This window comes from Engystomops pustulosus, chromosome 11 (assembly GCF_040894005.1).
Source record: "Engystomops pustulosus chromosome 11, aEngPut4.maternal, whole genome shotgun sequence".
Taxonomy (NCBI): domain Eukaryota; kingdom Metazoa; phylum Chordata; class Amphibia; order Anura; family Leptodactylidae; genus Engystomops; species Engystomops pustulosus.
In genome coordinates this window covers 90,569,316-90,583,170 of record NC_092421.1, presented here as the reverse complement: position 1 = coordinate 90,583,170, position 13,855 = coordinate 90,569,316, and the positions used below count along the sequence as shown (strand labels likewise).

The 13,855-nt window shown below is 43.7% G+C and overlaps 1 protein-coding gene across 2 annotated transcripts; it reads right to left on the bottom strand.

Moving 5' to 3' along the window:
- Window positions 1–4,721: 4,721 nt before the first annotated feature.
- Window positions 4,722–11,456, bottom strand: ACRBP (acrosin binding protein). Of its 2 annotated transcripts, none has more exons than XM_072129993.1 (4): window positions 11,194–11,456; window positions 11,034–11,119; window positions 9,820–9,895; window positions 4,722–5,215 (listed from the first exon to the last, which is right to left on the bottom strand). In XM_072129993.1, exons 1-4 carry the CDS (start codon window positions 11,450–11,452, stop codon window positions 4,740–4,742), a joined length of 897 nt encoding a protein of 298 aa, XP_071986094.1. In that variant the 5' UTR covers window positions 11,453–11,456; the 3' UTR covers window positions 4,722–4,739. The 2 variants fall into 2 exon arrangements, with proteins under 2 accessions (XP_071986094.1, XP_071986095.1); XM_072129994.1 differs by having other exon boundaries at window positions 4,722–5,113.
- Between the last annotated feature and the right edge of the window lie 2,399 nt (window positions 11,457–13,855).

The following is a 13,855-nucleotide window of genomic DNA, read 5'->3' as shown; positions in this document are numbered from 1 at the left end:
ATAATACACACAGTGATGTCACAGTACAGGAATAATACTCACAGCGATGTCACAGTACAGGGGATAATACACACAGCGATGTCACAGTACAGGGATAATACACACAGTGATGTCACAGTACAGGATAATACACACAGTGATGTCACAGTACAGGATAATACACACAGCGATGTCACAGTACAGGAATAATACACACAGTGATGTCACAGTACAGGGATAATACACACAGTGATGTCACAGTACAGGGGATAATACACACAGCGATGTCACAGTACAGGGATAATACACACAGCGATGTCACAGTACAGGGGATAATACACACAGTGATGTCACAGTACAGGGGATAATACACACAGCGATGTCACAGTACAGGGGATAATACACACAGCGATGTCACAGTACAGGGATAATACACACAGTGATGTCACAGTACAGGGGATAATACACACAGCGATGTCACAGTACAGGGATAATACACACAGTGATGTCACAGTACAGAGATAATACACAGTGATGTCACAGTACAGGGATAATATACACAGTGATGTCACAGTACAGAGATAATACACACAGTGATATCACAGTACAGGGATAATACACAGTGATGTCACAGTACAGAGATAATACACACAGTGATGTCACAGTACAGGGATAATACACACAGTGATGTCACAGTACAGGATAATACACACAGTGATGTCACAGTACAGAGATAATACACACAGTGATGTCACAGTACAGGGATAATACACACAGTAATGTCACAGTACAGAGATAATACACACAGTGATGTCACAGTACAGGGATAATACACACAGTGATGTCACAGTACAGGGATAATACACACAGCGATGTCACAGTACAGGGGATAATACACACAGCGATGTCACAGTACAGGGATAGTACACACAGTGATGTCACAGTACAGGGATAATACACACAGCGATGTCACAGTACAGGGGATAATACACACAGCGATGTCACAGTACAGGGATAATACACACAGTAATGTCACAGTACAGAGATAATACACACAGTGATATCACAGTACAGGGATAATACACAGAGTGATGTCACAGTACAGAGATAATACACACAGTGATGTCACAGTACAGGGATAATACACACAGTAATGTCACAGTACAGAGATAATACACACAGTGATATCACAGTACAGGGATAATACACACAGTGATGTCACAGTACAGGGATAATACACACAGTGATGTCACAGTACAGGGATAATACACACAGTGATGTCACAGTACAGGGATAATACACACAGTGATGTCACAGTACAGAGATAATACACAGTGATGTCACAGTACAGGGATAATACACACAGTAATGTCACAGTACAGAGATAATACACACAGTGATGTCACAGTACAGGGATAATACACACAGCGATGTCACAGTACAGGGATAATACACACAGCGATGTCACAGTACAGGGGTAATACACACAGTGATGTCACAGTACAGGGATAATACACACAGTGATGTCACAGTACAGGGATAATACACAGAGTGATGTCACAGTACAGGGATAATACACACAGTGATGTCACAGTACAGGAATAATACACACAGTGATGTCACAGTACAGGAATAATACACAGAGTGATGTCACAGTACAGGGATAATACACACAGAGATGTCACAGTACAGGATAATACACACAGTGATGTCACAGTACAGGGATAATACACAGAGTGATGTCACAGTACAGGGATAATACACAGAGTGATGTCACAGTACAGGGATAATACACAGAGTGATGTCACAGTACAGGAATAATACACACAGTGATGTCACAGTACAGGGATAATACACACAGTGATGTCACAGTACAGGAATAATACACACAGTGATGTCACAGTACAGGGATAATACACAGAGTGATGTCACAGTACAGGAATAATACACACAGTGATGTCACAGTACAGGAATAATACACACAGTGATGTCACAGTACAGGGATAATACACACAGTGATGTCACAGTACAGGATAATACACACAGTGATGTCACAGTACAGGGATAATACACACAGTGATGTCACAGTACAGGGATAATACACACAGTGATGTCACAGTACAGGGGTAATACACACAGTGATGTCACAGTACAGAGATAATACACACAGTGTTGTCACAGTACAGGGATAATACACACAGTGATGTCACAGTACAGGGGATAATACACACAGTGGTGTCACAGTACAGGGATAATACACACAGCGATGTCACAGTACAGGGATAATACACACAGCGATGTCACAGTACAGGGATAATACACACAGTGATGTCACAGTACAGGGGATAATACACACAGTGATGTCACAGTACAGGGGATAATACACACAGTGTTGTCACAGTACAGGGATAATACACACAGTGATGTCACAGTACAGGGGATAATACACACAGTGATGTCACAGTACAGGGGATAATACACAGTGAGGTCACAGTACAGGGATAATACACACAGCGATGTCACAGTACAGGAGATAATACACACAGTGATGTCACAGTACCGGGATAATACACACAGTGATGTCACAGTACAGAGATAATACACACAGTGATGTCACAGTACAGGGAAAATACACACAGTGATGTCACAGTACAGGGATAATACACACAGTGATGTCACAGTACAGGAATAATACACACAGTAATGTCACAGTACAGAGATAATACACACAGTGATGTCACAGTACAGGGATAATACACACAGTGATGTCACAGTACAGGATAATACACACAGCGATGTCACAGTACAGGGATAATACACACAGTGATGTCACAGTACAGGGATAATACACACAGTGATGTCACAGTACAGGAATAATACACACAGTGATGTCACAGTACAGGGATAATACACACAGTGATGTCACAGTACAGAGATAATACACACAGTGATGTCACAGTACAGGGAAAATACACACAGTGATGTCACAGTACAGGGATAATACACACAGTGATGTCACAGTACAGGGATAATACACACAGTAATGTCACAGTACAGAGATAATACACACAGTGATGTCACAGTACAGAGATAATACACACAGTGATGTCACAGTACAGGGATAATACACACAGTGATGTCACAGTACAGAGATAATACACACAGTGATGTCACAGTACAGGGATAATACACACAGCGATGTCACAGTACAGGGGATAATACACACAGAGATGTCACAGTACAGAGATAATACACACAGTGATGTCACAGTACAGAGATAATACACACAGTGATGTCACAGTACAGGGATAATACACACAGTGATGTCACAGTACAGGGATAATACACACAGTGATGTCACAGTACAGAGATAATACACACAGTGATGTCACAGTACAGGGATAATACACACAGTGATGTCACAGTACAGAGATAATACACACAGCGATGTCACAGTACAGAGATAATACACACAGTGATGTCACAGTACAGGGATAATACACACAGTGATGTCACAGTACAGGGATAATACACACAGCTATGTCACAGTACAGAGATAATACTCACAGTGATGTAAACACTAGATGTCTCCATTTGCTGACAGCAAGCAAGGATTGTGCCTTACTCCACCTGTACAGAAATTTCCACTGCTTCGGCACACGCTGATTTCTGATCCTCCGGGTGTCTAGGCCATTCCCTAATACTGTATGTACCTGGTCTAAGCCGCTAACAGGCCGGGTCATGTGCTCAATCCTGGATTATGGATCCTCATATCACAGTCCTGCTGCTACTAACATACACCTCTCTCAGACCTTTGTCAGGACTGAGAACAATGGATTCATATAGCAGTATTGTATCTAGTAGGAGTCCTCTCACTGCTGTGTTATATCTGCTCTCAATGACCGCTGTAGTAGTAACCATAATCCTGCTGTAGCAGAGCACAGAGCACAGAGCACAGCAGTGAGAGGACTCCCCCTCGGAATATAATTGAAACAGTTCATCTGTGGTTGTATGTAGAGGCTTCATGACTTGTTACCACTCACAAAGCTGAGGCCTTGTTACAATGTATCAGTGGAATATAAGAACGTCGTAGAGCAGTGATGGCGAACCTATGGCACGGGTGCCAGAGGTGGCACTCGGGGCCATTTCTTTGGGCACTCAGACCATGGGTCCAGGACAGAGTTCACCAAATAGGACCAAATCCACCTGCAGTCCCAGGCAACTTAAGAGATGCTGCTCTCAGCGCTGTTTTAAAGCAACATTTCATTGGCTGTTTGGAACTGCGGTAAAAGTGCGAAGGTGTTTACAGAACTGCAATCTCTTTGGAGCTCATCCTACTGGACCCACCATTCATCCTCTACAGAGAGACCCTGGAGAGAAGCTACAACCAGAGTCTGCTTTTGCGTTCCTTCTTTCAACTGTATTGGTGGCCTCAGGCGGCCGATACGATTGAAAGATAAGGAAGAACAGGGAGCAATAAGTTACTGCTTAAAATGTCACGTTGGCACTTCATGGTAAATAAGTGGATTTTAGTTGTAGTTTGGGCACTCAGTCTCCAAAAGGTTCGCCATCACTGTCGTAGAGTATTACCTAGACTGCAACATTGTAACAAACTCTCAGCAGTGGGAGCTCTAGATCACATTAATCACATCAAGAAAGTAAATCTTTACTGACAGCAAGCAGAGATCTTATAATTATGCATGAATGGTTCTGCCTTTGTGTCTTGACTACAACTCTCATCGTTCCAATATCCATTATATTTATTCATCTGTCTTATAGCAGTCGTTTTGGTTCCTCACATCCTCCCCAGAGGTGTCACCAGAGCCCCCAGGACCTGAGGCCACTGACCTCTGCGACCCCTCTCCTCCATTCTGGTGGCCTGAGAGCTCCACCTCCTTGTCAGGTGTCAGAGAGAGCTCCTCCTCCTTGTCAGGTGTCAGATTCAGCAGCTCCCGCCCAGATGTCATTTCATCCAGGTCCTGGTGCAAATCATTCTGCTCTTCTTCAGTTACTTTAAGTGGGGCCGATGTTGTAGCTGGACCTCCTGGGGCGCCTGGACTTTTAGGGAGGGTCCGCATGGTCCTGCGGATGGGGGTCTGGTTACACACAGCAAAACTAAACTCCAACAGCTTCACTGTAAGAGAACGGAGATGGGATGACAACAGCTCCCTCACATCCTTCTCATCCAAGGCACGAGGTCGCCATGTAACTCGGGAGGCAGGTGCATGCTGGGAACCTGTGTATGCAAATAAATGACTCACATAATACTGCTCCCTATGTACAGGAATATAACTACTACAATACTGCTTCCTATGTACAGGAATATAACTACTATAATACTGCCCCCTATGTACAGGAATATAACTACTATAATACTGCCCCTATGTACAGGAATATAACTACTATAATACTGCCCCCTATGTACAGGAATATAACTACTATAATACTGCCCCCTATGTACAAGAATATAACTACTATAATACTGCCCCCCTATGTACAGGAATATAACTACTATAATACTGCCCCCTATGTACAGGAATATAACTACTATAATACTACCCCCTATGTACAGGAATATAACTACTATAATACTGCCCCCTATGTACAGGAATATAACTACTATAATACTGCCCCCTATGTACAAGAATATAACTACTATAATACTGCCCCCCTATGTACAGGAATATAACTACTATAATACTGCCCCCTATGTACAGGAATATAACTACTATAATACTACCCCCTATGTACAGGAATATAACTACTATAATACTGCCCCCCTATGTACAGGAATATAACTGCTATAATACTGTCCCTATGTACAGGAATATAACTACTATAATACTGCCCCCTATGTACAAGAATATAACTACTATAATACTGCCCCCTATGTACAGGAATATAACTACTATAATACTGCCTTCTATGTACAGGAATATAACTACTATAATACTGCCCCCTATGTACAGGGATATAACTACTATAATACTGCCCCCTATGTACAAGAATATAACTACTATAATACTGCCCCCTATGTACAGGAATATAACTACTATAATACTGCTCCCTATGTACAGGAATATAACTACTACAGTACTGCCCCCTATGTACAAGAATATAACTACTATAATACTGCCCCATATGTACAGGAATATAACTACTATAATACTGCCCCCTATGTACAGGAATATAACTACTATAATACTGCCCGCTATGTACAGGAATATAACTACTATAATACTGCCCCCTATGTACAGGAATATAACTACTATAATACTGCCCCTATGTACAGGAATATAACTACTATAATACTGCCCCCTATGTACAGGAATATAACTACTATAATACTGCTCCCTATGTACAGGAATATAACTACTACAGTACTGCCCCCTATGTACAAGAATATAACTACTATAATACTGCCCCATATGTACAGGAATATAACTACTATAATACTGCCCCCTATGTACAGGAATATAACTACTATAATACTGCCCCCTATGTACAAGAATATAACTACTATAATACTGCTCCCTATGTACAGGAATATAACTACTATAATACTGCCCCCTATGTACAGGAATATAACTACTATAATACTGCCTCCTATGTACAGGAATATATCTACTATAATACTGCCCCCTATGTACAGGAATATATCTACTATAATACTGCCCCCTATGTACAGGAATATAACTACTATAATACTGCCCCCTATGTACAGGAATATAACTACTATAATACTGCCCCCTATGTACAGGAATATAACTACTATAATACTGCCCCCTATGTACAGGAAAATAACTACTATAACACTGCCCCCTATGTACAGGAATATAACTACTATAATACTGCCCCCTATGTACAAGGATATAACTACTATAATACTGCCCCCTATGTACAGGAATATAACTACTATAATACTGCCCCCTATGTACAGGAATATAACTACTATAATACTGCCCCCTATGTACAGGAATATAACTACTATAATACTGCTCCCTATGTACAGGAGTATAACTACTATAATACTGCCCCCTATGTACAGGAATATAACTACTATAATACTGCCCCCTATGTACAGGAATATAACTACTATAATACTGCCCCCTATGTACAGGAATATAACTACTATAATACTGCCCCCTATGTACAAGAATATAACTACTATAATACTGCTCCCTATGTACAGGAATATAACTACTATAATACTGCTCCCTATGTACAGGAATATAACTACTATAATACTGCCCCCTATGTACAGGAATATAACTACTATAATACTGCCCCCTATGTACAGGAATATAACTACTATAATACTGCCCCCTATGTACAAGAATATAACTACTATAATACTGCCCCCTATGTACAGGATTATAACTACTATAATACTGCCCCCTATGTACAGGAATATAACTACTATAATACTGCCCCCTATGTACAGGAATATAACTACTATAATACTGCCCGCTATGTACAAGAATATAACTACTATAATACTGCCCCCTATGTACAGGAATATAACTACTATAATACTGCCCCCTATGTACAGGAATATAACTACTATAATACTGCCCCCTATGTACAAGAATATAACTACTATAATACTGCCCCCTATGTACAGGAATATAACTACTATAATACTGTCCCCTATGTACAAGAATATAACTACTATAATACTGCCCCCTATGTACAAGAATATAACTACTATAATACTGCCCCCTATGTACAAGAATATAACTACTATAATACTGCCCCCTATGTACAGGAATATAACTACTATAATACTGCCCCCTATGTACAGGAATATAACTACTATAATACTGCCTCCTATGTACAGGAATATAACTACTATAATACTGCCCCCTATGTACAGGAATATAACTACTATAATACTGCCCCCTATGTACAGGAATATAACTACTATAATACTGTCCCCTATGTACAGGAATATAACTACTATAATACTGCCCCCTATGTACAAGAATATAACTACTATAATACTGCCCCCTATGTACAAGAATATAACTACTATAATACTGCCCCCTATGTACAGGAATATAACTACTATAATACTGCCTCCTATGTACAGGAATATAACTACTATAATACTGCCCCCTATGTACAGGAATATAACTACTATAATACTGCCCCCTATGTACAGGAATATAACTACTATAATACTGTCCCCTATGTACAGGAATATAACTACTATAATACTGCCCCCTATGTACAAGAATATAACTACTATAATACTGTCCCCTATGTACAGGAATATAACTACTATAATACTGCCCCCTATGTACAGGAATATAACTAATATAATACTGCCCCCTATGTACAGGAATATAACTACTATAATACTGCCCCCTATGTACAGGAATATAACTACTATAATACTGCCCCCTATGTACAAGAATATAACTGCTATAATACTGCCCCCTATGTACAGGAATATAACTGCTATAATACTGCCCCCTATGTACAGGAATATAACTACTATAATACTGCCCCCTATGTACAGGAATATAACTACTATAATACTGCCCCCTATGTACAGGAATACAACTACTATAATACTGCCCCCTATGTACAGGAATACAACTACTATAATACTGCCCCCTATGTACAGGAATATAACTACTATAGTACTGCCCCCTATGTACAGGAATATAACTACTATAATACTGCCCCCTATATACAAGAATATAACTACTATAATACTGCCCCCTATATACAAGAATATAACTACTATAATACTGCCCTCTATGTACAGGAATATAACTACTATAATACTGCCCCCTATGTACAGGAGTACTATATAATACAGCTATAATACTGCCCCCTATGTACAGGAGTACTATATAATATAGCTATAATACTGCCCCCTATGTACAGGAGTACTATATAATACAGCTATAATACTGCCCCCTATGTACAGGAATATAACTACTATAATACTGCCCCCTATGTACAGGAATATAACTACTATAATACTGCCCCCTATGTACAGGAATACAACTACTATAATACTGCCCCCTATGTACAGGAATACAACTACTATAATACTGCCCCCTATGTACAGGAATATAACTACTATAATACTGCCCCCTATGTACAGGAATATAACTACTATAATACTGCCCCCTATGTACAGGAATATAACTACTATAATACTGCCCCCTATATACAAGAATATAACTACTATAATACTGCCCCCTATATACAAGAATATAACTACTATAATACTGCCCTCTATGTACAGGAATATAACTACTATAATACTGCCCCCTATGTACAGGAGTACTATATAATACAGCTATAATACTGCCCCCTATGTACAGGAGTACTATATAATACAGCTATAATACTGCCCCCTATGTACAGGAGTACTATATGATATAGCTATAATACTGCCCCCTATGTACAGGAGTACTATATAATACAGCTATAATACTGCCCCCTATGTACAGGAGTACTATATAATACAGCTATAATACTGCCCCCTATGTACAAGAATATAACTACTATAATACTGCCCCCTATGTACAGGGATATAACTACTATAATACTGCCCCCTATGTACAGGAGTACTATATAATATAGCTATAAAACTGCCCCCTATGTACAGGAGTACTATATAATACAGCTATAATACTGCCCCCTATGTACAGGAGTACTATATAATACAGCTATAATACTGCCCCCTATGTACAGGAGTACTATATAATACAGCTATAATACTGCCCCCTATGTACAGGAGTACTATATAATACAGCTATAATACTGCCCCCTATGTACAGGAGTACTATATAATATAGCTATAATGCTGCTTCTTACCTAATGGGTTGATCATTTCTTCTGATAATTCATCCGCATTTGGATTCTTTGTAATTGTCTCTGAACATGGAATTCTCTGCAGGATGGAGAAGGGACATAACTGAGGACTGGAAGTGGGTGAATATCTCAGGTCATGGAGACAACAGCTGAAACCCCCAAAAACTTACTAATCTGCAAAGACCTCACCAGCACTTTCTAGTGTTTCCTCTCCCTGCAGCGCCCCCACAGGGTGAATGAAGTATTACACATGAATACAGATGATTGGTTACAGAGGACAGGGTTACAGATCAGCAGAATGAACGGGATGAGACTTTCCAGTTAAACCAAATTCTAATGGATTCAGAATTTCTGTAAAACCCCTTTAAAGAGACCACCGCCTCATATTTAGGAGCAGTGCGGTGTTTTCCGGACATGTCATTGATTTGTCATTTAAGATAATATTTATCATTCATTTTTATGCAAATCAGCTTCTCAGAGCACGAGGGGGGAGGCATGGCCCCGCCTCCAGTGCACCTATAAGCTGCAGAAAGTTACAGATCTGGAGAGCTTATACACATGGAAATTATGCTTGTAAATTTATGCAAATTAGCGTCTTTGAGCACTGGGGGCGGAGCTCTTATTCTCTAGTTTTTACACGCCGGTTCTGTGGGAGATGTCACTCATTGGGGGTCATTTATTAAGGGCCCGATTCGCGTTTTCCCGACGTGTTACCTGAATATTTCCGATTTGTGGCGATTTTCCCTGAATTGCCCCAGGATTTTGGCGCACGCGATTGGATTGTGGCGCATCATCGCCGGCGTGCACACGACGGAAATCGGGGGCGTGGCCGAACGAAAACCCGACGGATTCAGAGAAACCGCCGCATTTAAAAAAAAAAAGTGTTGCGGGACACGCACTTACCTTTACCAAGGCGGACTTCAGCGCAGAGGAACTGCCTTAGTGAATCCCGGCCGGACCCGAATCCACCGCAGAGAATGCGCCGCTGGATCGCGAATGGACCGGGTGAGTAAATCTGCCCCATTGTGTGAAGCGACAGTGAAAACGGGTGCAGTAAGGCTCCGCCTCCGGTGCATCAGATAAACTCATTTGTATTTGAAGACTCCTTATAAGGTGAAGATTCAGAACCTTCTAGAACCTGGAGCAAGAATTGCGAATGTTTTAGTGACTCAGAGGTGGAGTTTGTGTTTTCTGAATTTTGGCCGGTCCCCCCTCACCTTCACGTAGAACTGGTTCTCCATGCAGCGGAACATTGCAAGCTGGCAGAAGGAGTCAAATGTGTCGGAGTCCGTGCACACGGGGCCTGTAACACCAACACCGCGGTCACCCTGTGCTACGCCTTCTGGGGTCCCACTTACACACAACATTCATATTCACCCGCTGGAACGTGTCCATGGTTCTCCACCAAATCGTAGCCAAAGACTTGGGGGTCTTCACAGCCGGAGCGGAGGCGGATCTCGCAGAGCTGTTTGGCTTTCCATTCCGGTTGGATCATCTTTATGAATTTCTCATACTCTTCCACGGAAAGGGGGGTCCCGGGGCGCACGAGGGTGGTGTCTGCCGTACTGCATGACAGGAAGACCTGAGTCCACCAGAAGATGACAAGGACTGTGGAGCACACGGATACAGAATTCATACGGATGAAGATGATCCACAAGACCCCAGGACAAACCCTAACCCCTTCCCCCTCCATAGTGATCCACGGCACACATCCCGAAATACCGAGCCGTATCGCTCCGTGCGGCCATTGTCGGTCTATAGGGGATGGAGGTACGTCTGGAAGCTTGTGGCCGTACATACATCCCCCTACAGTCGTGTGAATGAGGCCTAAGTCCCATGTGCAACGGATGATAAGGAAACGTTTGTGCCAGCGGCTGCTACGGGGCCCGTGAGGTTAAGGGACCCGGGGATGCACGGACTCCTTGTGTCCTTGTAGTGTCGGTGCCTGCCGGATTGTGCCCCGGGCCCCTACCTCTGTGTCCACTCCTAAACCCGCCCCCTCTGTGGGCTGCCCGCCCTCTCCCTCCGTGAGCCGGCCACCCGCCCCGCACAGGTGACCGACCGTCCCCCGGCACAAGTGACCTCCCCCCCATCCCCCTGCATACTGGAGCCGACCGCTGACAGAGCGGACGGATGCCCCTCCTCCCAACTCTACAGCCCAGTCTACACCAACTGTCCGACTCGCCAAACACCCGCCCCGGCGGCCGAACAAGTACCCACCCGCACAATCCCTCGCGCAGCTGAACAACCTGCCGCTCAACTCCCAACCAATTTTTTTCACCTAATACTGGACGTCTTGGAGCTGCCTGTATTCGTGGTTATATATTGTGTGTGCTGTTTGTATATACTGTGTATATATGCATCTACTGTATTTCTACACACACATATTTATATAAACATATATATGTGCACATTTAAATATATGCACATCACCGGCCACTTTATTAGGTACACCATGCTAGTTGGACCCCCTTTTGCCTTCAGAACTGCCTCAATTCTTGGTGGCATAGATACAACAAGGTGCTGGAAGCTCCTCAGAGATTTTGCTCCATAGTGACATGATGGCATCACACAGTTGCCGCAGATTTGTCGGCTGCACATCCATGATGCGAATCTCCCGTTCCACCACATCCCAAAGATGCTCTATTGGATTGAGATCTGGTGACTGTGGAGGCCATTTGTGTCCAGTGACCTCATTGTCATGTTCAAGAAACCAGTCTGAGATGATTCCAGCTTTATGACATGGCGCATTATCCTGCTGAAAGTAGCCATCAGATGTTACAGGGTACATTGTGCTCATAAAGGGATGGACATGGTCAGCAACAATACTCAGGTAGGCTGTGGCGTTACCAAGGGGCCCAAAGACACCATGACACCACCACCACCAGCCTGAGCCGCTGATACAAGGCAGGATGGATCCATGACACCACCACCACCAGCCTGACCCGCTGATACAAGGCAGGATGGATCCATGACACCACCACCACCAGCCTGACCCGCTGATACAAGGCAGGATGGATCCATGGCACCACCACCACCAGCCTGACCCGCTGATACAAGGCAGGAGGGATCCATGACACCACCACCACCAGCCTGACCCGCTGATACAAGGCAGGATGGATCCATGACACCACCACCACCAGCCTGAGCCGCTGATACAAGGCAGGATGGATCCATGACACCACCACCACCAGCCTGAGCCGCTGATACAAGGCAGGATGGATCCATGACACCACCACCACCAGCCTGACCCGCTGATACAAGGCAGGATGGATCCATGACACCACCACCACCAGCCTGAGCCGCTGATACAAGGCAGGATGGATCCATGACACCAGCACCACCAGCCTGAGCCGCTGATACAAGGCAGGATGGATCCATGACACCACCACCACCAGCCTGAGCCGCTGATACAAGGCAGGATGGCTCCATGACACCACCACCACCAGCCTGAGCCGCTGATACAAGGCAGGGTGGATCCATGACACCACCACCACCAGCCTGACCCGCTGATACAAGGCAGGATGGATCCATGACACCACCACCACCAGCCTGAGCCGCTGATACAAGGCAGGATGGATCCATGACACCACCAGCACCAGCCTGAGCCGCTGATACAAGGCAGGATGGATCCATGACACCACCACCACCAGCCTGACCCGCTGATACAAGGCAGGATGGATCCATGACACCACCAGCACCAGCCTGAGCCGCTGATACAAGGCAGGATGGATCCATGACACCACCAGCACCAGCCTGAGCCGCTGATACAAGGCAGGATGGATCCATGACACCACCACCACCAGCCTGAGCCGCTGATACAAGGCAGGATGGATCCATGACACCACCACCACCAGCCTGACCCGCTGATACAAGGCAGGATGGATCCATGACACCACCACCACCAGCCTGACCCGCTGATACAAGGCAGGATGGATCCATGACACCACCACCACCAGCCTGACCCGCTGATACAAGGCAGGATGGATCCATGACACCAGCACCACCAGCCTGACCCGCTGATACAAGGCAGGATGGA